Source organism: Hippocampus comes, unplaced genomic scaffold, assembly GCF_001891065.2.
Source record: "Hippocampus comes isolate QL1 unplaced genomic scaffold, H_comes_QL1_v1.1 scaffold86, whole genome shotgun sequence".
Classification (NCBI taxonomy): domain Eukaryota; kingdom Metazoa; phylum Chordata; class Actinopteri; order Syngnathiformes; family Syngnathidae; genus Hippocampus; species Hippocampus comes.
In genome coordinates, this window is record NW_017805882.1 from 4,906,214 (window position 1) to 4,927,381 (window position 21,168).

At 41.9% G+C, this 21,168-nt stretch overlaps 1 protein-coding gene across 1 annotated transcript; it reads right to left on the reverse strand.

Annotated features, from left to right (window-relative positions):
- Positions 1 to 6,759: 6,759 nt before the first annotated feature.
- On the reverse strand, positions 6,760 to 19,729 carry dgke (diacylglycerol kinase, epsilon). The gene is made up of 11 exons (XM_019889422.1): positions 18,784 to 19,729; positions 17,282 to 17,441; positions 17,026 to 17,145; positions 13,901 to 14,044; positions 13,525 to 13,682; positions 12,409 to 12,457; positions 10,547 to 10,660; positions 10,359 to 10,430; positions 8,613 to 8,740; positions 8,393 to 8,504; positions 6,760 to 7,176 (listed from the first exon to the last, which is right to left on the reverse strand). The coding sequence occupies exons 1-11, from the start codon at positions 19,200 to 19,202 to the stop codon at positions 6,952 to 6,954; spliced, it is 1,701 nt and encodes a 566-aa protein (XP_019744981.1). The 5' UTR covers positions 19,203 to 19,729; the 3' UTR covers positions 6,760 to 6,951.
- Between the last annotated feature and the right edge of the window lie 1,439 nt (positions 19,730 to 21,168).

The following is a 21,168-nucleotide window of genomic DNA, read 5'->3' on the forward strand; positions in this document are numbered from 1 at the left end:
GTAATGGGCTTGCCATTGGCTTCAAGTGTGGTTTTCCACATCCTCATCGAGTTCGCAACGAAGGTCCTGATCACCTTTTACGACTCCAAGCATTCGGTGATCCATGTATGTGGCATCGAGTCATAGGCTTTCTTGTAATCAATCCAGGCTGTGCACAGGTTGGTATGTCGGGACCTGCAGTCTTGTGCGACTGTCCTGTCAACCAGGAGCTGATGTTTGGCTCCTCTGGTATCTCTACTAGTGATAAGATCTGTCCTAAAAAATCGAGCCCAACCCGACCGGGCCCGAGGGTATTCAAGCCCGACCCGGCCCGAGCCCGATCACTTAGCTTGATTTGCAGGCCCGAGCCCGAAGCAAACCCGACATTTCATATTTTATTTGTGAGTATTTTTGGTAGACATTCACATAAACACTCCCCCTACTGTATGCCTGCTGGCCGGGTGAGAAGCATGGTCCTAGTGTCCGCTACAATATTTATTTTAAAAAAAAGTCAGCGAGAGAGAAGCCCGACCCGACCCGAACCCGAACCAACAATTGACATTTTAGGGCCCGACCCAACGCGAATTTCGGGTCGGGTCGGGCTCAGGCGGCCCGATCTTACCTCTATTACACCCCCCCCTTAATAAATAGAATAATCATTTGGAAACTGGGCGGCCCGATGGTCAAGTGGTTAGCGCGTCGACCTCACAGAGCAGAGGTCGTCGGTTCGATCCCGGCTCCGGGCTTCCTGTGTTGAGTTTTGGTAGGATCGTTCGCCATCCTGGGTGAGTCCCATCCCTCAGTAACTGGTTCATTTGTGCTGCTAGACGCTCATGGAGTGCTGTGAGTTTCTTTAGCCAGTAGGTGTGGACCATCTCCGAGCCTGGTGCTGTCCAGTTTTTCATATCTGAGACTCTTTCCTGTATGTCTGCCACTATTATGATGCTGGGTTCTGTTCAGGGAGGTTGCTGTGCTCCTCTCTCAAAGTCACCAGCCATTGTGCACTGCTGTTATGTGCGACTTTCTTCTCCCATATGCCTTTCCAGTACCTTTCAGATTGCAGTCTTGGTGGGTCTGCTCTGCTGTTAGAACCCTGCCACTGAGCGTACACACACACACACACACACACACACCCACCCACACACACACACACACAACCAGACACACACACACACACACACACACACACACATATATATATTGCACTTACTGAAATACATTTCCAAATATTTTGCTTTCATGGCTCTCTTAGTCAAAAAGGTTCCCGACCTGGCCTAGACTGTACAGTGATACACACACACAGTTACGCTAAATGGAACACATCTATTGTGTTGATACTGAAAGAATGAAGCCGTATTGTTCCCAGACAATACTATGAAATATGTCTACCGAGAGAGATTCCATTTTCGATGTGAAAGATACAGTGCTGGCGGGGGGCTCTTATGATGGCACAAAATACACTTTGGAGAATGAGTGGATTTGGAAGTGCGGCACCCAGAGTGCTTGTTCACGAGTTACAAATGCATGGACAATGCTGGAATTAATTTGTCCTACAACCTTGCGAGCATGTTGAAGAGAGTGCTGCTTTGGTCTGGTGTCTCAGCAGGTTAATTTACGAGCAGACTCCACTCACATTGTGGACATAACAAACCAGAAGCCTGCGCCGAGGATGGTGAAGGTTTTGAGAGGGCGCACAGATCCTCCATCTGGCAGTTAAACTCATCTCCCACTCCCTTGCTCATTAAAAATGCTTGGCACAGCGACGGGTTTTCATGTCGCGGGCATGGTGGGTCCCATCTCTAACTGTAAATGACTCGTAGGACTGTGTGATGTGGCCAAAATTTCTTATCTCGATATTTTTCCCAGACATCTCTAACGATAACAATATTACTATGGGTTCAGTGAAAACTATGTAATTATCTTGAAGAAAAAACAAAATATTAATTCCAAAGGATGTGGAAAGTATGTATGTTTTTTTTTTCAACTTAATGACAGCCATCACCCTTCACAAAGTCAGTAATAAATTTAAAATAATGAATTTCACTTTGTACTGCAACTGCGATTTAATGACCAATAAGAATTTTATGCTCCAAAGGAAGGGTTTGTCACTTTTGCGTGCGTGTGTATGTTCACTCCATCAACTTGTGCGTTGCTCAGCACTTTGTACTTGCATGACCCTTGTACGGTATTTCATCCACTGGCACACGTGAAATGAGACAGCACGTGGCTGCGTAGCGCAACTCTCGCTAACACGGAAGTGCATTTGTCATGTGCGTGGCGTTCAGCAACTACAATCTATATTTGTGTTTGAAATTGTCCCACTGAAAATGTTTCGAGACACGAAAATACAATTTTATGCTATACACAGTATGAATTTAAGAAATGACAACAGTTGGCATTAGGAAGGAAAACAATTGTGACTTTGTTCAATTGCCATATTTTTGTTTAATAAAACCCTTGCCAGCATGCTGCAATGCAACATGTCTGTAGCACGAGTAACCACCATGCATGTCTGCCGAAGTTGAGGACTGCCAATAGGACCAACATGTGCAAGTGTACCCTTACTGATTGAGTGTTGTTTACCATCCCTTTGGGAGAGGTGATAATCGACTTTGTGGTACCAAATGGTGCACCCTTCCGGGTTGTATAAATGTCTGCTCTGCTATGCTATCAATACAAATAAGTCTCTTACATTGTATTTTGATGATTTTCTTTTTCAGCAATTCTCAAAAAATGAATGAAAATGATTTGGACTTGTGATCATTTGTGGGTGTAAGATTTTAAAAATGTCTCACATGTTTTATGATCGCAGTTTGAGACATGTACTTGAATTGGTGTTACATAATCACCATTCGTCTGGAGTCCCCCCACCTTGATATGTGCTTTTGCATTATGTCATTACGTTGTGGGCTATGTATATTGATCATAATTTGTTTCAAATAAACAATTTCATGATTACTATTTGTGTTTTCTTGACTGAAAAAAATAGTTGATATACTTTTAAATAATCAAAAACTGTCTGACATTCTGAAATGTTCCAGGACGGATTCCTTGAAAACGAAGATGTCATAAAGTCTCAATTTAAAAATTGTCATGTCCCCTTATATTCAAGTGAACCTCAAAAATGCCTCGATCAGTGATTTTTAACCGAGGTTTGATCGAATCGTCTCAGGGGTTCGACGGCGCCTCTGCCAGGGAGGTTAAGAAACACACCGACTCAACATGTCAATTTAGTTAGTTATGTTACGGCCGCTCGGCCATCACTGGCTGCAGATGATCACATTACATTGCTTGTCTAATCAGTGCTGCGGGAAATTTAGTTCGCTCAGCAGTCAACATGTGACTGTCGTCATAGTACGTCATGCACGGTTCATTTTGTGCACAATTAAAAAAACGTATACTTACGTCTTGAAATTTTAGGGTTTTTTTCTGGTTTTAATAAATGCGTTTTTTTATGTCTTGAACTTGTAAAAAAAATATTTTTTTAAATGTTCACTCATGAAGGGTTCGGTGAACATGCATTTGAACTGGTTGGTTTCAGTACAGTACCTCGAACAAGGTTAAGAACCACTGGCCTAGATACACACACCGATGCTGTTTGCGTCCATGTAAAAAAAACGCTTTTGCAGTGTTTTTGTGCTTGTCTTGAAAGTGTACCATCAAAATCAACACAAAAACACCGTAAAACCAACATACTGTATCGCGTGACAACCTATGTTGTCCTATGCTTTTTTTTTTGGTGGGTGGAGGTGGCGGGGGTCATTGAATAGCAGGGACATACTCTATTCCCTCAATATTTCTGTTGAGTATATGCGACGAAACTCCTACCACTGTGATATGCTGGTATGCTTAAAGATGTGACTCATCCAGGAAATCTCCACTGATAGTCCATTTAACCAAGAGATGACGTGGCTCCCACCCAACATGAACACTTCGTAATCATACAATGACAACACAGCCTATTTTTCAATGAGATTTTAGATTTTTCATTTCCCATCGCACGGCAAGTGACAACAATCCAACTTTAATGTGAAAATATTTATGGGAAAATAATCAAAATCCATAAACATCACCTAACTTACATTCAAGCCAGTCGGATGATAACATCCAAAGTAACAAATTCACAGAACCTTCCAACTGTTCTAAAATTAAACACTTCCATTCACAACCAACGCTATCACTGCACTTGCATTTTCATTTCTGTTTTATGAGCAGAGGCAAATATTGTTTTTTCTCTATCTACAGGACAGTTTCAAACTAAAAGAATCATACACAATACTATCGGTCCTTAGGTTCAGATGGATATTCGACAGAGTAAAGCAACACCTGTTAATACTGTAGGTGTCTATATATAAAACATCATGGTGAAAATGCACAAATACATATTTTGAATGCAAAAAAAAAAAAAAAATCAGTGTGTATAAGCTAGGCTAGGGGAATCAAATTTGATACACAATATGACAAGAATATCACTCATTTTGTCTAAAAATATTTTATACAAATACTGCTTCAAAATTCAAAAAGCACACAGTTGAGTAGGGAGATTCTGAATAACCAGTACAATCCCATTCATACATTCCGGGGCTCTTCACCCCAAAAACAAAACAAAAAATTAGGCAAGCTAGCAGCCATGTGAGTCAGTGTTGCAGGCATTTTTGTGTTATCATTGTTGAACGACGCTTTGGAGCCATAAGACTATGAACTAAACTCCTAGGTCTAATGTCGTCAATTCACTTGTCGCTGTGTCGTTAGAACCCGCGAGGTCGAACCCCTGAGACCGATTCACCGAACCCCTTGGGTTCGATCGAACCCTGGTTAAGAACCACTGCTCTGGAGCATTATTTTCTAAGGCAGAGGCTTTCATAAAGGCCTTATATTGGACGCCGTTAGATTAAGTAGGGGTACCTAATATAAAGGCGGCGGAGTTTAAAATTCATCCATTCATTTTCTACACCGTACTAGTGTCACAGGTGTCTGACAGCCAATCCAGCTGACTAAAGGCAATTGTGAAGGGAAAATGAAGCTTCAAATTTGCTTCATGAATCAGTTGGTGTTTAGATGTCGTCGATTCATTTGTCGCTGTGTCATTAGACCCCGAGAGGTCGACATTTCCATCAGCTTGTTTGTTGCTCGACATTCTTGGGGCAGGGGTTGTGGGGTGGAGACAAAAGCCCTGACGCAAACATGGCTAAAAACCTGCCACAAACACGAAACTAGTAAAAAAAAAAAAATCAGTGCGACGGAACAAATACTGGTAAACACGGATGCCTAAGTCAAACTAGGTGGTCTTACACAAGTTGGCATTCAGTAACAACAACAAAAAAAATCACATCATGAACGTTTTAAAAGCCAACGATGTGCACATTCCAGAAAGAGGCATGGATTGACTATTACTGGAGGTTATCATTTAAAATATGGCCTTAGCAACAGGAAAATAAACATCTCGATAAAATATGTCACCAATATAAATCAAATGTTTACTTGAATACAGCTATGCAGAGCCGACGAACTTAACCAAGAGTCCTTGGGAAAGGCGCTACTGGATATAAATTAAAGTTATTACTTTCTCTCCAAGCAACCATTTGGCGATTTTACCAGCAGTGATTGATGTGTAAAATGGTCCACAAAAGCAAAATAAATAATGTTGCCTGTCAAGATAATGGTTAAAGTTCAACTTCGGACTCTTTGAGCTGTTTGATACAGCATCCAATCATTGTTTTTCAGCATTACCCCCCTCGCCACTAAAAAAAAGAATAGCCATTTTTTGTAATGATGCTTTTTCTTTAAAGCCGGAGAAATACTTTTAGTATTAAAAAAATATTTTTGGCGTCCAATCTGTCTTACTTGTTTAATTTGTGATTTTAGTACAAGTAACTTCAAAATGGTATCAATTGTATGTAAACCAACATTGCCTGCAGCTTGGAGGGGTTAAAGCCCAACACGTTAGAGCTCTCCAATCTGTGCAGATGTAAAATGGCATTGTGTCTCGATTCATAGAACATAAATTAACACAATTTAGTTGGCAATAAGGACGCCACGTGGGAAAGTGCAAGTATTACAGCAATCTCTTTCCCATGCAACCTCACCTGACTTGGCTGTCGGAAAGGAGGAATTTAAAATACAGGGAAATAATTTGAAGTAGATTTAATCTGTGTATCATTTGTTATTTCCATTTTCGATTGGTTATTGATTTCTCAATACAAAAATTACATATGACTCAATTTTAGTCAAGTGTTGCATTACAAATACGACACTGAACTGACACCATTAGCTTGAGCTTCAGAATCTTCACTGACTATTTTGGACTATAAAAGTGATTTCAACCGCTTTTATACTCGCATCTTGGTGATGAAAAGCGACACTTGTGTCACACTCCACTTTAAAACATTTTTACATTCATAAAAGGAAATATTGAAGACCCTGAATTGAGTGGAGGTGGAATTCCTCCGCCACTGGCAAGAAGGCTGCCCGGCCATCGAGGACTGTCATGTCTCTCTCCAGTGGCCGTGAAAGCGTGCACATTGTTCGGTATTTGTAATGTGCTTGTGCTTACGTGCGTCAAATTGAATGTTTGAGATATCGGCTTATTTTTAACTAGCCTGCAGTGTACTGCCGTTCTTAGTCAACTTGGTGCGATCACATTACTTTGATCCCTTGAAGAAACACTGCCATGGGCAGGCCGGTGATCCAGTGGTTAGCGTGTCGACCTCACAGTGCAGAGGTCGGGGATTCGATCCTGGCTCCGGCCTTCCTGTGTGGAGTTTGCATGTTCTTCTCGGGCCTGCGTGGATTTTCTCCGGGTACTCCGGTTTCCTCCCACATTCCAAAAAGCATGGCAGGCTGATTGAACACTAAATTGTCCCCAGGTGTGACCGCCCATTTCAATTGGCAATTGTCAATGGAAAGAACCGATGAAACACAGATTACATGTGATGACAGAGTATTTGGAAAATCTGCTGGATGGGGGATGAGTCAAGCACGAGCGGTCGCTGCCCCGGGGGGCCTGGGTGAATCCTGAGGAGTGGGGCTCTCGGTCTCAGAGGCGCTCGAGTCGCCGTCGTCATCATCATCCGTCTGCTCTGAGCTGTGGTACAGCATGAGAGCTTGCGTCTTATGGGTGATGGTGATGGTGCACGGGCCTTGCGCCCACGGCTCGCCGTCCACTTGCATTGGCATCGTGGAGCTCTTAAGGACCAGCTGGAGAGGAAAACGTTACCAGCTTAACTCATTCTTTCACAAGAACGAATTAATTCATCCATTAGAAGCAAAACATTCAGTGCCAAGGTCGTGCTGCGTCGTTTTTTTCCATTCGGAGTGGTTGACTGATCAAGGTCTGATGCGCTTGCTTGCCCTTTAAACTGCATGTCTTATATTTATATTGCATTCTATACTGTGTACAATTCCTTTTCTGAAACATTTATTTATTTTGTGCATGCAACACTTTGTTTTATTCTTTTCTACCCCCCAACCCCAATTTTGCTGCTGTAGACTGCAAATTTCCCCAGTGTGGGACAAATAAATGTTATCTTATCTTATGCATTTGAGGAGTGGCAATTACCCAAACCACCAGGAGAGGGTAGTGGTTCACCATTTTAGATTAAGAATCCCCTCTGTTTGTTAACTGCTCGAAATAAGGGGAGTGGTGTTTTCCTGTTATTGCAACCAGGAGACAATCAGCAGTCTTGTAGTTGGACAATCTGAGGCATACGTTTCAAGAGAGAACATTCATCTATATCACTCAGTATGTGTGTAACATGAATGAAAAAAAAAAAATAGTACAACCGCCATCTTTGAAATATGAGGAGGTAATCTCATGAACAGCCTCGAATGGCTGATGAGCCATCCGAGTTGTATGATAATTTGTGCTTGTATTTGACTAAACAGATTATTTTGCATTCAAAAACCATTCCTAAATGTTAAATTAGCCGCTTTGTGCAATCAAAGCTCGGTCCAGACATTAGAAAAATATTGGCAAAAATATTAACATCCAAGTCAGTATTTTGCTTGATGTTTGTTAACACAAGAAGCAAATTTTTCTCCTGATTTTGGGCAAAGCGGGTGAATTTCCTGAAACTTACTGCTGTTCTACTGTTGATGAGAACAGAACGGAAAAAGGTTGAATCAAACTTTTTGGGAGTCAAAGAAAAGTCTATTCTTTCATTTGGTAGATTCGATGTAAAAATAATCATAGAACCCAATATTCAGTGGGTTTTGAAAGATCAGTCAAAATGCTCTAAAACTGCTGACCCTTTGGGTTGTGATTATTGCAAACGGCGGTCATTACATGAGTCAAGTGTTGCAAATACAGCAGGAGACGGGTTGTGATTATTGCAAACGGCGGTCATTAATTACATGAGTCAAGTGTTGCAAATACAGCAGGAGAATGGCACTAATGTGTGCAGTGTGGCCTCACCCTGACAGTGTGGGCCTGTCCCAGTCGTACTGGGTTGGCCAGCTTGACCTGGATTTGAGCACAGTGGAAGGAGCCAAACACACCCATCACCTCCAGCAGACCGTCATCCAACCTGCCACACAGACAGCAATCATTGCTTGTTACCACGGGACCTGAGAGCAGGTGAGCCAGAAGGCTAACCGGAGAGATTAGCTGTGACATATGCTGACGCTTATCTTACCGTGTGGGGGGGCAGGGCTCGTCGCCCATTCCCTCCCAGAGTCTGCAGCCACCCCCCCAGTAGCCAATGTTACAAACAATGATTCCTTCCAAGCTGGGCAACGCAACTCGCTCACCATCAAGCTCTAGCTGTGATGGGAACAAACACAATGTACATGAACAATATGTGCAAAACAATGTTAAGAAACATGCCTGTAGGGCCTTTCAGACCAATGAATGACTTCAGACTTGTTTTTGTAGTTTATAGTGTAGAACTGTGCCGTGCCTTACTGAGAGGAGTTTCTGATATTTTGCCTCTCTCGTGCCAATGTGGGAGTCAAAACATTCCCAGCACCACTGCAAACTACGACCACAGTGATAAACACACTGAGGAATTCATAACTCTGTGTCATTATTTTCAAAGGCAGAGGCTTTCATAAAGGCCTTATATTGGACCCCGTTAGACTGAGCAGTGGGACCTAATATATAGGCGGCGGAGTTTAAAATTCATCCATCCATCCATCCATTTTTTACACCATACTAGTGTCACAGGTGTCTGACAGCCAATCCAGCTGACTAAAGGTGATCGTGAAGGCAAAATGAAGCTTCAAATTTGCTTCATGAATCAGTTGGTGTTTAGATGGCCCTGTTGGTTTAAATAAATGGTTTTAAGAAATGGTTAGTGTATGTGCAGCCCCATGTTGAAGTGCCAGAGGAATTAAAAAAAAAAAAAGGTTCATGAAGCAAATTTGAAGCTTCATTTTCCCATCACTAGTACACCCTAGACCAGGGACCACCAACGTGGTAGCCCCCAAGGACCATATACATCCACATGCCTCCTCCATAAATAGCTCAGCAGCGATAGGACTTTGTGATTTTCTCAGAATGTTATCAAAGTGACTATTTGAAGATGCGTACACTGGCAAAGATTTATAGAATTAAATGGTGCAAACAGATATTCATCCATTTTTTTTGTAATTGTTAGAAATCGTTAACATGATCAGTGCCTTCACAGAAGTGAATATCGTTAATAACATGATTAAAGGCAGTTTGAGCAAACTTGTTTAGAAGCGTGTATTAATCAGGCAACTAGGGCTGACACGAATATTTATAGAATTGATTATTCCATTAAATTTAAACCAATCCACTTTATTTCATTTCGATCAATCAAAGGCTATTCTAATATGACTGCACATATTGATTATTTTGAACTGACAGTATTTTTAAAATATGATTGCGTTACTGCTTTGGTGAATCACATTTCAGATTACAGGGAAACCTGTTGATCACTGTTTTCCAAAGCAATAGCAAATGTTTGTGAATGTCTTCTTTTCATCAAAAAGAAAAACGGCATAGTCTTCTTTCATGGAGGACAACAGAAATCAGAGAATATTGACTTTTGTGAGGCCGAAGTCAGAAAATAGCAACAATGTTAAGGGAAACAATGCCTGAGTCTCAATGATGAATCTGTCATCAAAATTACTTTGACGATTATGTTGATGATCGATTAAACGATTAATTCCGATATATCTACCAGTGGCCCTTCGCACTAATTACAAGCCAAGAAGTAGCTCCCACTTCATTTTAAAAAAAGTTGGTGACCGGTTGCCAGTCTATTGCAGAGCATACAGAGATACTGTAACTAAGCATTCACATGTGCCAACAGATCATTCAAGCAATGACGCGTTCACTTTGTGGGTTAAAAACAGCAACATCTTTTTTGGTGCAGTAAACATGACGTTTGAAATCGTGAGCAAAGCCGCTGTACCTCAATCCTCTTATCCAGATCTTTACATTCCTGCACCAAACAGTCCTTTGTGCCATACAAGAAATACACAGCCTGATTGGTGAAAGAAAGACAAAAGACACGATGGTTAGCGGTGGTGCAGTCATGATGCAAAAAACATTACCAGGTTTTGCTTATGACTGGCGGAATGCAAATGAAGCTGCTCTGACCTTGTTGATGATACGACTGGAAAAGAAAGAGGGTGTCTTTTCACGATGTGTGTGGAAGTTGAGCGCCATCAGAGCGTCGGGACCCACAGAGAAGTAGTTGTTCATGGAAAGAACCTGAGGGAAGTATGAGGGCTGTTAAATGCGCACTCCAGTTTGTTGTAATAAGGTCACTGGATATTATTTCTGGATATATTCTGGATACACAGATGACGTGACATCAGGAGCCAAATGAGTTTGACTAAATAATGCGCTTTCGGACTGACCCAGTAACAATCTTCCGAACACTCAACAGTCACTTGATCTGAACCTTGCCACTCCTTCTATGTATGCCGTGTTAAAAACAAATACATAGCATAATTTGTCAGTCCCATTTGAAGGAATGAATTATGTTGGAGTCTTTTTTGCCTTTACAAAAGTTGCCTCGAACATTGCAAATGATGTGCAAAATTTCTGCCAAACCATGTTATGATAGTCCAACGACAGTTTTGAAAGACGTGGTGGTCACCATCTTGCGAGCACCTGATTTTAGGATGATGAAATATCAAGCTTGTGTCATTTTTCAATTATGAATTTAAAAAATAAGAAAAAGCTTTTGACAGAACAACAACAAAAATGTATTAGCTTGTTGTTCTAGTTTTGGCCAAAGTTGACTGTACGAGTAGTTACACAAGAAAACATGTGTTGGATTCTTTGACGGACTCATGGTGTGATGAACCCCAACAGGAACAGAAATAATGATCTCTATTTACAACTACAAACACGAAAACAATTGAACAGTTGTCTCAACATGTTCAAACAATAATATCATCCAAGCAGCAAGTATCATCCACCGTATAAAAGCTGTTTGGAATAACGGTATGAAGACTAGGGGTCACCAACCCGGCACCCGTGGGCATCAGGGAGCCCAACAACAACCACATGAGCAGCCTATGGGCCTTTTCCCAAAAATAGCTCACCAGCGATGGGAGATGAGGACTTTCTAGGAATGATTTAGAAGTGATCTTTTAAATATCTTCACACTTCAGAGAGTCATGAAAAGAAAAAAAGGTGTTTCAGTGTTGTGAGAAATAAACTGTTCGGTGTCTTTACATGGATGAGTATTCATTACTAACAACATAAAGGTAATTCAAGCACATTAATTTTTACAGAGGTGTGTATTGAATTAGTATCCCTTTGCATTAAACAGTACCCTTGAAGGACCCTTGAGTTTCAAGAATTTAGGGATGACGTAAGCACGGTCAATATAACGATGACCGAGTGACGATTCACGATGACAGTTTTGGTTCGGCTTGAAACAATGACGGACCGACGGCGGTTTGGCCGGCCGCTGGCGAACGACGAACCGGCAACATTTACAAACCTGCATACCTCTGCAGATTTTGACTCGCTTGTTTCTCTTTATGGGTTTATAGAAACACCTCAGTCTATGTGCACCATATAAGGTCTATTTATGTAGGCTTTGATTTGGGGGGGTATTGATTAAACCAGTTGGAAAATGACCTTTGTTCGGCCTAGGTCTCTAGTTTTCATGACAAAAATCTCAGAGCTAACAAAAATATAAAAAGTAGGCATACTGTACTGAAATTATGATCGTGTCTGCTCTCAGTTTAGTTACAAGTGCACTTAACTCTGTGTGAAATCTGGGATTGTTTATTGAACACAAAGCTGATATACTGTATTGGCAGGGATGAAAAAGACGACGACTAGAAAGATCTTATTTTACTCTGTCACAGCGGGGCTATTTTCCAGTGAGTAAATTTGGGGGGAGCTGACTTGCTCTGGTCCATAAAAGGGCGTTTCATTTGTCAGAAGAAAAATACAGAAACACACAGGCAATCGATTCCAATACATTTCCCACTTACCTTTGGTTTTCGAATAGAGAGGCCTTTAGAAGACACTTGCACTTTCCATCTGAAAATGATGATCTAGTCAGTCAACGCGCAAAGTTGAAAACAATGCCAAAATGGAGCTAGGGCAGATTTATTGTTTAGGATGCGAGAATCTTGCCATAGCTGCAGTACATTCTTTGTTTAGGATTAAGATTATATAGGATTATTGTATAAATCCCAATAGAAATGAAGACCCGCTATAGTGTTGTGTCAAAAAACTTTCTCACTATTCAGCTTGTTTTTACCGTGGTTAAGGTCAGCCCGATCACTCAACACATTTCAGGCAAAAAGAGCAAAGCATGTCTCATTTATGACAGAAGTCGTTATGCAAAGTGTTTCGGAAATAAACCAGCCTTCATCACAGGTTCGGGTCGCAATTTCGCGATTGCTTTTTTTTTTGTTCCGTTTTAACTATGAATGTTTTTTTCTTGTTTGGGATGCAACTTTTGGTCACTAGTTGGCGGTTGCGTTCAATTGTGTACATTTGAAAGATGAAGAGAAAGCAGGAAGCGCTTCAAGTTCAGCCTCATTATTGCTCAAGAGAGTCAAAAGATAGTGAACATCTCAATCCTCTATCATCTTGTGTTTTAAGACTACAGAAAACAAGGGCTGGAGGTTCTGTCAACGCAAAGCTGACGAATCTTATTTATGAAACAAGTGATGAAGTGACTTTGGTCATTATCCAGAAAACATTTGGAAAATGTCACGATCAACTCGTCAATTCAACTCTCATATGCCTTTTTTGTTTTTATTAATGTAATGGTCAAAACAAATCTACCTTTAGCTGTACCAAGCTTTTACAATGATCATTAAACAGAAGAAAAAAGGAGCAGTGTCAATTTTTTCCGCGGCTGTATATCAGAGATTTCACTTATTCTGGGGGTGGTCTGGATCCTGATTCAACATCAAAAATGATTTTTGATGTTTCTGAATGATCATAGCCCGAGCAGCTGCATTTTAAGGAATTGCAATTTTTAGGTCATCACATTTTGTTGGAGTCGGAGACTACACATTATACAGTTTGTGCAACATCTGACAATAGCAAGACTTGACAAAGTATCTGCTGGTAATATGTTCTTAAGACCCCACCTGTCCATTTTGACCACCCCAGCATCCAGGATGTTGCGGAGAACCTGTTCCACGGGGATCTCCCCAGCATAGCCTGCACCCCAGCCCAAAGTGTTGGAAAGGTCATTTCCTGTTCCGAGAGGGAGGATGGTCACTCTTGGAATGAATTGGTCTTGACCCTGGCCAAGAGATAGCAAGTATTCAGCCAAACACCACCAAGGGGGAGGTGTGGAAGAAAAAAAAATGGCTCCCCATCAATATTAGACTTGAAGGCCCCAGGAGGGGAAAATTTCAGTAGACTGAAAAGAAGGATTGACATCATGATGCATTTCATTTTGAGATCAGCAACTTGCTAAAAACAATGCTAAGAATGGACAACGTGCGCTCTCTCTGTCACCTTCAGCTTCATACTGTCAATGGCATCAAGCACCCATCCCACTGTGCCATCACCTCCGCACACCAGCACCCTGACACAGCCAGGGGGGAGCAGGGTGCAGAGCTGAAGGGCCTTGGCAGGTGCAAGCTGAGACAGGTCAAAAACCTGAGAAGGAGAAGAGACCACTTGAACACACAGTGGGTCCAACATACGGCATTTGTCACATACTGTGTATAAATATATATGGACTCGCGGCTTGGAATTGAAGCGGATTTACATGGGACAGGAGAAGAGAGCCACTCTCTCTTTTTCGTTAATGGATGCTACAGCTTCTTGTTGCTTTCAAGCTTAGCTTGTAGCAGACGTGTGCACATTCCAGCATGACGTCTTTGATCCACTGGTGCAAAGGACACTTTGATTGGCTCCTCTTTCATCTATTACTGATTCAAACAACAAAGTGAACGGAGCAAAAGTGGTTAAGATGGCACGACTGTCTGTTTTATGTGCTCTGTTGTATTATTTTGTCATTTTATGTTAAGTGTTCTTTTGATGGCGGCGTGGGCACCCGCAGCGGCTCCTCTTGTTGTCTGTTTAAGAGGGAGGAAATGTCATCTGTGCTGTGGACATTTGACAATAAAGTTGTACTTGATACTTGACTTGATAAACAGGGTGTACGCTCCCCGTTCGCCACCTCGTCATTGGCGGGGTAAATATTTCCCACCCATGACGAGCCGCAAATTTGTCAAAATTACACTGGGTGAGCCTGGCTGCCAAGCGTAATTGTGTTTGTGGAAAAAAAAAAAACACTCGCACGTACTTATGAAAATTGGATTCAGTAATCCTACAATCCTCCATTCGGTCAGTGACACAAATGATTAGTTACAAGTATAATCACAACCTCACTGGTCAAGCCAAAGACGCTTTGTTCACATCTGCCAGCATAAATCCATCCTTTTAATAAATCCCCTTCCCCATAAATTCATGTGACTTCTTCAAGAGCTCGTCGCTACGCAAGAGAAGCCAATCAAAAACACATGGCAGAAGCACTGAAATCAGCGCCAACCAGCTTGAAGGCATTTGTCTGGAGGTTTTGGGGGTGTTGAACAACGCAAAGACAGCAGTGAACTGAAACTTTGTGAGAGAGTCACGGGAATGTGAATGTCAAGAGTTTACTGTGTATTTTTGCCACTTTATTTACACAGCCTGCCCTGTGGCTGAAATTCCTTCCATCCACCCCTTATCTGAACTGCTTTATCTGATTAATTTAAATGATTATGTACTATTTTGATCAGGGGCCTCCGGCACGGTGGTCAACTGGTTAGCACGCCTGCCTCACAGTCGAGAGGTCCAGGGTTCGATTCTGGGCTTCGGACTCCCTGTGTCGAGTTTGCATGTTCTCTCTGTGCCCGCATGGGTTTCTCCGGGTCCTCCGATTTCCTCCCACATTCCAAAAACAGGCATGACGGGTTAATTGAATATTCTAGATTATCACTAGATGTGATTGTGAGTGTGAATGGTTGTCGTTTGTCTATGTGTGCCCTGCGATTGGCTGGCAACCAGTTCAGGGTGTGCCCCACATCCTGCCTGAAGGCAGCTGGGATACGCTCCAACGCATCTGTGACCCTTGTGAGGATAAGCAGTTCGGATAATGGATAAATGGATATTTTGATCGTGTGATGTTCATTAAAACTACAGTGCACTGGGTTCAATTCTTCGTGCAAATATTCATATTTTTACTAATGCACCAAGTGCAAGAAATTTCTATTTTTGCAGCATGGCTTCTCCTAAGAATCTCATCGATATGAAAGTTAAATTAGCACTGCGTGAAAATCCTGAATCGAAAATCAATCAAAGTGAATCGAATTGGGCCCTTGCGAATGGAATCAAATCGATTTTGGAAATCGATACCCAGCCGTAACCCTCTGTTGTTGGATGCCTTGAGAATAAGTTTTCCACCCCAAGAATCAGAAATGTTAAACATGTCCAATATTGGCCATCGCAAATACTCATGTATGATCAGCACCAAGGAGAAAGTGGAAGACAAGCTGCTCCCCCAAACTGTATGGACAGTGGGGCTGTTTTAAGTTGAGTTTTAAGTGTCATCACGATTTTGGCTGCCACGATTAACCTGAACTTAATCATCGACAACATTTACATTTAAAATGTAAGCTCTGCTGCATATCTAATGAAGCACCTTCTCAACCAGAGGGCAGCTAACCACCAGGGTGCGAATCATGGTGAAGTCTTCGTTAAGCTGCCTAAATAACGAGCAAGCACACCAAGCAGCAGGTGCATTTGTACAAGTTAAATTCTTGGCTTATTATTCAACATTTACTCTCAAGAGTTTGGGAATTTTCATTTTGCACTGAAAACAGTTTCCTGGTGCTTGTTGAGAAGTAGTCCAAAAATGATTTCCTTAACATTTGGAGCAGTGGTTCTTAACCTGGGTTCGATCGAACCCCGGGGGTTCGGTGAGTCGGTCTCAGAGGTTCGACGGAGCCCCTGCCATGGAGGGTAAGAAACACGCGACGCAACATGTCAATTTAGTTACTGTAGTTATATTATGCCCGCTTGGCCATCACTGGCTGCAGATGATCACATGACATTGCTTGTCCAATCAGTGGTGTGGGAAATTTAGTTCGCTCTGTAGTCAACATGTGACTGTCGTGATAGTACGTCGTTCAATTAAAAAAAAAAAAAAAGTATACTTATCCCTTGAAATTGTATGAACTTTTTTTTCTGTTTTTAATAAATGTTTTTTGTTTTGTTTTTTTTAATATATTGACTTTGTAAAAAATATATACATTTATGTTTCACTCATGAAGGGTTCAGTGGATGTGCATATTAACTGGTTGGGTTCGGTACCTTTAAAAAGGTTAAGAACCACTGATTTGGAGTAATTGTGGTTATGAAATTGAGCAAAAATAATCATGATGATTATTTTGGCCATAATCGTGCAGCTCGAAAGGAGAGTGTGGTTGACTCATTCAGTGTCATCTATTTTCAGAACTTCTTTACGCGCCAACGTGAAAAAAAACCCAAAAAACATATACATAAAGACGTACACTTGGGATTGAATTCCTGGATTCTTAAAAAAACATGACAAAGATCCTTGATATTGAATGATTTATTATCTGCTGACTGACCTGCACGGGGTTGAGGAGGCTGCGAAACTCTCCCAGCAAAGCCTCCCCCATGTTGTTTCCACTACGCGTGTTGGCCAAAACCAGTATAGGAGTCCAGCCATCCCCACAGTCCATCGCAAGCTAGAAACAAAATATGATCATGACCCCAGTGTGGCTTTAACAAAAAAAAAAAAAAAAAAAAAAAAAAGCAAACTTTGGAGCATCATGTGAGAGGAGATGCTTGTACTGCTGCTGCATGTGTTCACAACACACCCACCTTTTTGTACTCATCAGCGTGTCTACGGCGGAGCTTGTTGACTTGGTAAAGATAGTGAGGAGGAATGATGAGATTGTGGAACTCGCCCAGGTTACACTGGGTTGCATCCAATAGGCTGTCCATGCACTCATCATGCACTGTGGTCTGACACCACACACATCTAGAAATGGCCAAAACAATATACAGTAAATATTCCCATCCCCGGAATTCTATGAAAAGGAATTTCCTTCACCCAGAACAAAAACTCGTGCATTAACATTTTGACTACGATATTACATGTTACCGGAACTTACGTAGCGGAAACTCCACTACCCGTAACCCGGATTGAGACGTCATGCCGCGGGAGCTTAAATACAAGCAACGCCCACCCGATGCTACGGAACGACGACACTGAGACACATTTTCACTTCGCGTTTTTCGATCATCAGATTCGAAACGACGACGTGTGAGTGAGTTTTTACTTGCGTGCGTTTTGCTGTAATTGTGAATGATTTTAACTTTATTCACTTAACGTCCTGTAGAACACGGCACTAGCTTAAAAGCAGCACCCACTCGAGACGACCGAACAGACGTGTTCGCTTCACCGTTTACATTCATCAGATTCGAAACGAAGACGTGTAAGTGACTTTTTATTGGCGGGCGTTTGACTGCAATTGCGAAAGATTTTAACGTTATTCACTTACGTCGTGTAGATCATGCCATTGAAACGTAGAAGAACTGTAATGACTGGAGCGGAGCGAGTGAAATGCATCTACGAAATCTACGAAACTTAAAAAACAAGGCATCAATTCAACTCCTGATGACAAGCCACTATCCAGCGAGGAAGCAATGCAAATGGCAAAAAATCCATCAGTATGCACAAGAATTACCAGACATCGGTGATCAACGGGACAGTTACTTGCAACTAGCAAGAAAACTGTATGACACGCAGGCAAACATTGTCATAAACCAAAGAATGCATCCAACCAAACAATCCAAAATAGACACATTTTTTTCCCAAGACAGAAAAAAAATAAACATTAAAATACTGTACGTATTTTACTGTTGTGATTTTTTTGGATACACCTGTATTGCAGTTTTTGTTATATAAACAGTTTTTGGACAGTATATTTTTGTATTTTATTGATTGTGTTGTTACACGTGCATTTTGTCAACATACTTGCAGGTTCATAAAGGACATGTACCATGCTCATTTCCCAAATGGCGCAAACACGAGTCCGCACTAGAGAATATTTACTGTATACAGATATGTTTAAGAATATAGAGCAGCAAGTTCATGCATCCTTGCTGAATGAGTTAAGCTGAGGCCAGCTTTATTGTTTTTACATCATCTTGAGTTTGGACGTGAATAGAAGTTTGCATGCCTGTTTAAATCAAATTTATTCAAACTAGCGTCAGTTTATAGTCATAAATGAACATTAAAAGTCAAGAAAATTTGATTTTTCCAAATCATGCAGTGCCGCACCTCTGAGCACACAATGCCGGAGTGGAGCATACTGTACCTGAGATCACAGAGCTTCGGCTGCGTTCCACACTGTTGCTTGCACACAACACAGTAGCTGGCCAGGGGCACGTTGCCCCTGACCCACCGGTGGAACACGACCCCGTCCGCCCGGGAGGGTGCCATAATCTCCTTGCACGACAGCTCCCGATCCGCCCGACGCAAACACTGCTCGTCAGCGCACACGCCGCAGCCATCACAGAAGGCCCCCTGCAAGATGTGCTGGGAACACACGCAGCAGTAGGTGGGCTTACTGAACAAGTCCGTGTAGTGCCAGCCATGTCTGCTCTGGCGGAAGAACTGCTTCATGTGCGTTTTCCGCTTGGAGCGTTGGATGCTGCACCACAGCGTGATGACGACTGGGACGATCACGGCCGCGAAGGTCCAGACCAGCAGTGACCACGCCTCCTCCGTGGACATGGCGGTGGGACTGGAAGTCAGTGGCGCCAAGGAACGGGAAAAGGCCAAATCGGAGAAAGCAGGGTGTTCGGGAAACAACGGCCGGGCCGAGTGAAGGCGTCGCGGGTCTTCCCGTTGACGTTCATGTTGAAGTGTAGCGGCGTGAGGCTGGAACTGTGGAGCGCTTCGCCGCAAACATTTCAACGGCCACAATTCGCGGAAGTACACATGACGTATCTCCGACGAACTTGGTCGTCACTGGGACAAAGAGTGTAGAGGCAGCAAGATAGTCACCTCGCTCAATGCCGATGGAAAGCCGTTAGGCGTTGAAACTGTATTATATTTACAACAAATCAAGCGAGGCAAACCTTCACTATTTGCCAGATCTCTGCTACTAGTACCACTATCCGCCTATAAAAGACACCGAATAGATGCCAAGCCTTTTCAGAGTTTTTTTTCCCGATATTCTTGACATCAGTGGTGTCTAGAAAGTACAACTTTGATGCACCTGCGGTTGAGTAGAAGCACGCGTGGCTAAAGCCAAACTGTGACGGGGTTTTCTTTCAGAATCTGGATTTGAGACATCTACTTGGTATTCAAGCTTTAAGTACATGTACTAGTGCGCTCTTTCCACTCCCTAGAAAATTCTGTGCACTAGTTGAGGGACAACGGTCTTACTAGGAACGTTCTTCCCCATTACGTACTTCCTCCATTACTTGGTGACGTTTATTCCTACTTGTAGGAAACAATCTAGTGAGGCAAAGCGTGTGACGGTCATTTCGATACAAATGTGTGGTGCTCGGCTGATAGTGTTACTAGTGTAGCAGTTTACTTTTAATATTTTGTAGGCCGAGTGTCATTTGTAGTGGAAAAAAATATTGTACCTACACAGCCAAATTACATGAACCTTAAAATGCCATTCATGGGTATCCAATAAATGCTGCTGCTGCTTTGCAAAGATGCTCATTAATGTAGCAAAAAAAAACACCTTCTGTGTTTTGTTTGCTATGCGAAGAATACATTGGTTTTATAAAAGTATGTATCCAGTTGTTCTGGTTTGCTAAACACAAAACTGAAAATGTAACAGACCTATACAGTATTGCAAACCATCAATTTGTCAGCATTGTGGTTGGTGTTGGCTCATTACGTTTGGTGACTTTCCACATAATGTCTTCTACCCAGCTCCCAGATGGGCCTAAACCCAACTACTCTATAATAGGCCAGCATGTAAAACAAATAGGAAATACGATAGGTGATTTGAATATACGTACTGACGACGGCTAACTAGAAGGCACACGTTGCATGATGTAGTACTGGACGTCATTGGATGAAATGAATAGATACCGCTTTGGACGCTGACTTGTGAGTCGACGTTGCATCCATATCGAATGTGGCAAATTGTATCATTTTAAAGTAAAGACGGCGCTCACTGGAATTTGCTCAATTTAAGGCGATTTAGAGAAACATGAATCAAAAAGTAATAACGCTGAAGGTTACAGAATGGACAACGTATGATAATCCTCAAGAAAGCATTGTGTTGTGCTTGCTTTTAAAACAGGAGGCATTAACTTGTGCGCTTGATAAGTCACTTGATGACATATCATCCATTGACGTATTACTTGTCATTGTAATTTTAAAAAAATTAAGTAGTTTAAGAAAAAAGAAAAATGACTTAAATGCAGATTTGCCACATCCAACATGGCGATCACACTGAATTATAGCAGCAACCAGCCAATTCACTCAATAAATTATCTATGTACACAATAGGATGCATGTCTGCTGTTACAAAGTAGGGCGGAAAAAACCTTTCAGTGTCTCAGAAATTGACGCCATGCCCAAAAATACAATTTAGTATACGGTACACTCATGTAATAAGCGTCAGAAAGCAACAGAATCCACAGTAATGTCACTAGTTCAAACGAAATGAGATAAATACAATGTTGAGGTTTTTAAACATTCGAAACCATTTTGAGCCTACGTTAAAAAA

Bases quoted from the DNA above. Each gene is read 5' to 3' on its own strand.
- dgke (XM_019889422.1), bottom strand. From the start codon at position 19,202: ATGTCCACGGAGGAGGCGTGGTCACTGCTGGTCTGGACCTTCGCGGCC. The intron at 13,683-13,900 runs GTGACAGAGAGA...TCTCTTGGCCAG, and splicing joins TTGACAGTATGAAGCTGAAG to GGTCAAGACCAATTCATTCC. The intron at 12,458-13,524 runs GTGGGGTCTTAA...CATCATTTTCAG, and splicing joins GGGGTGGTCAAAATGGACAG to ATGGAAAGTGCAAGTGTCTT.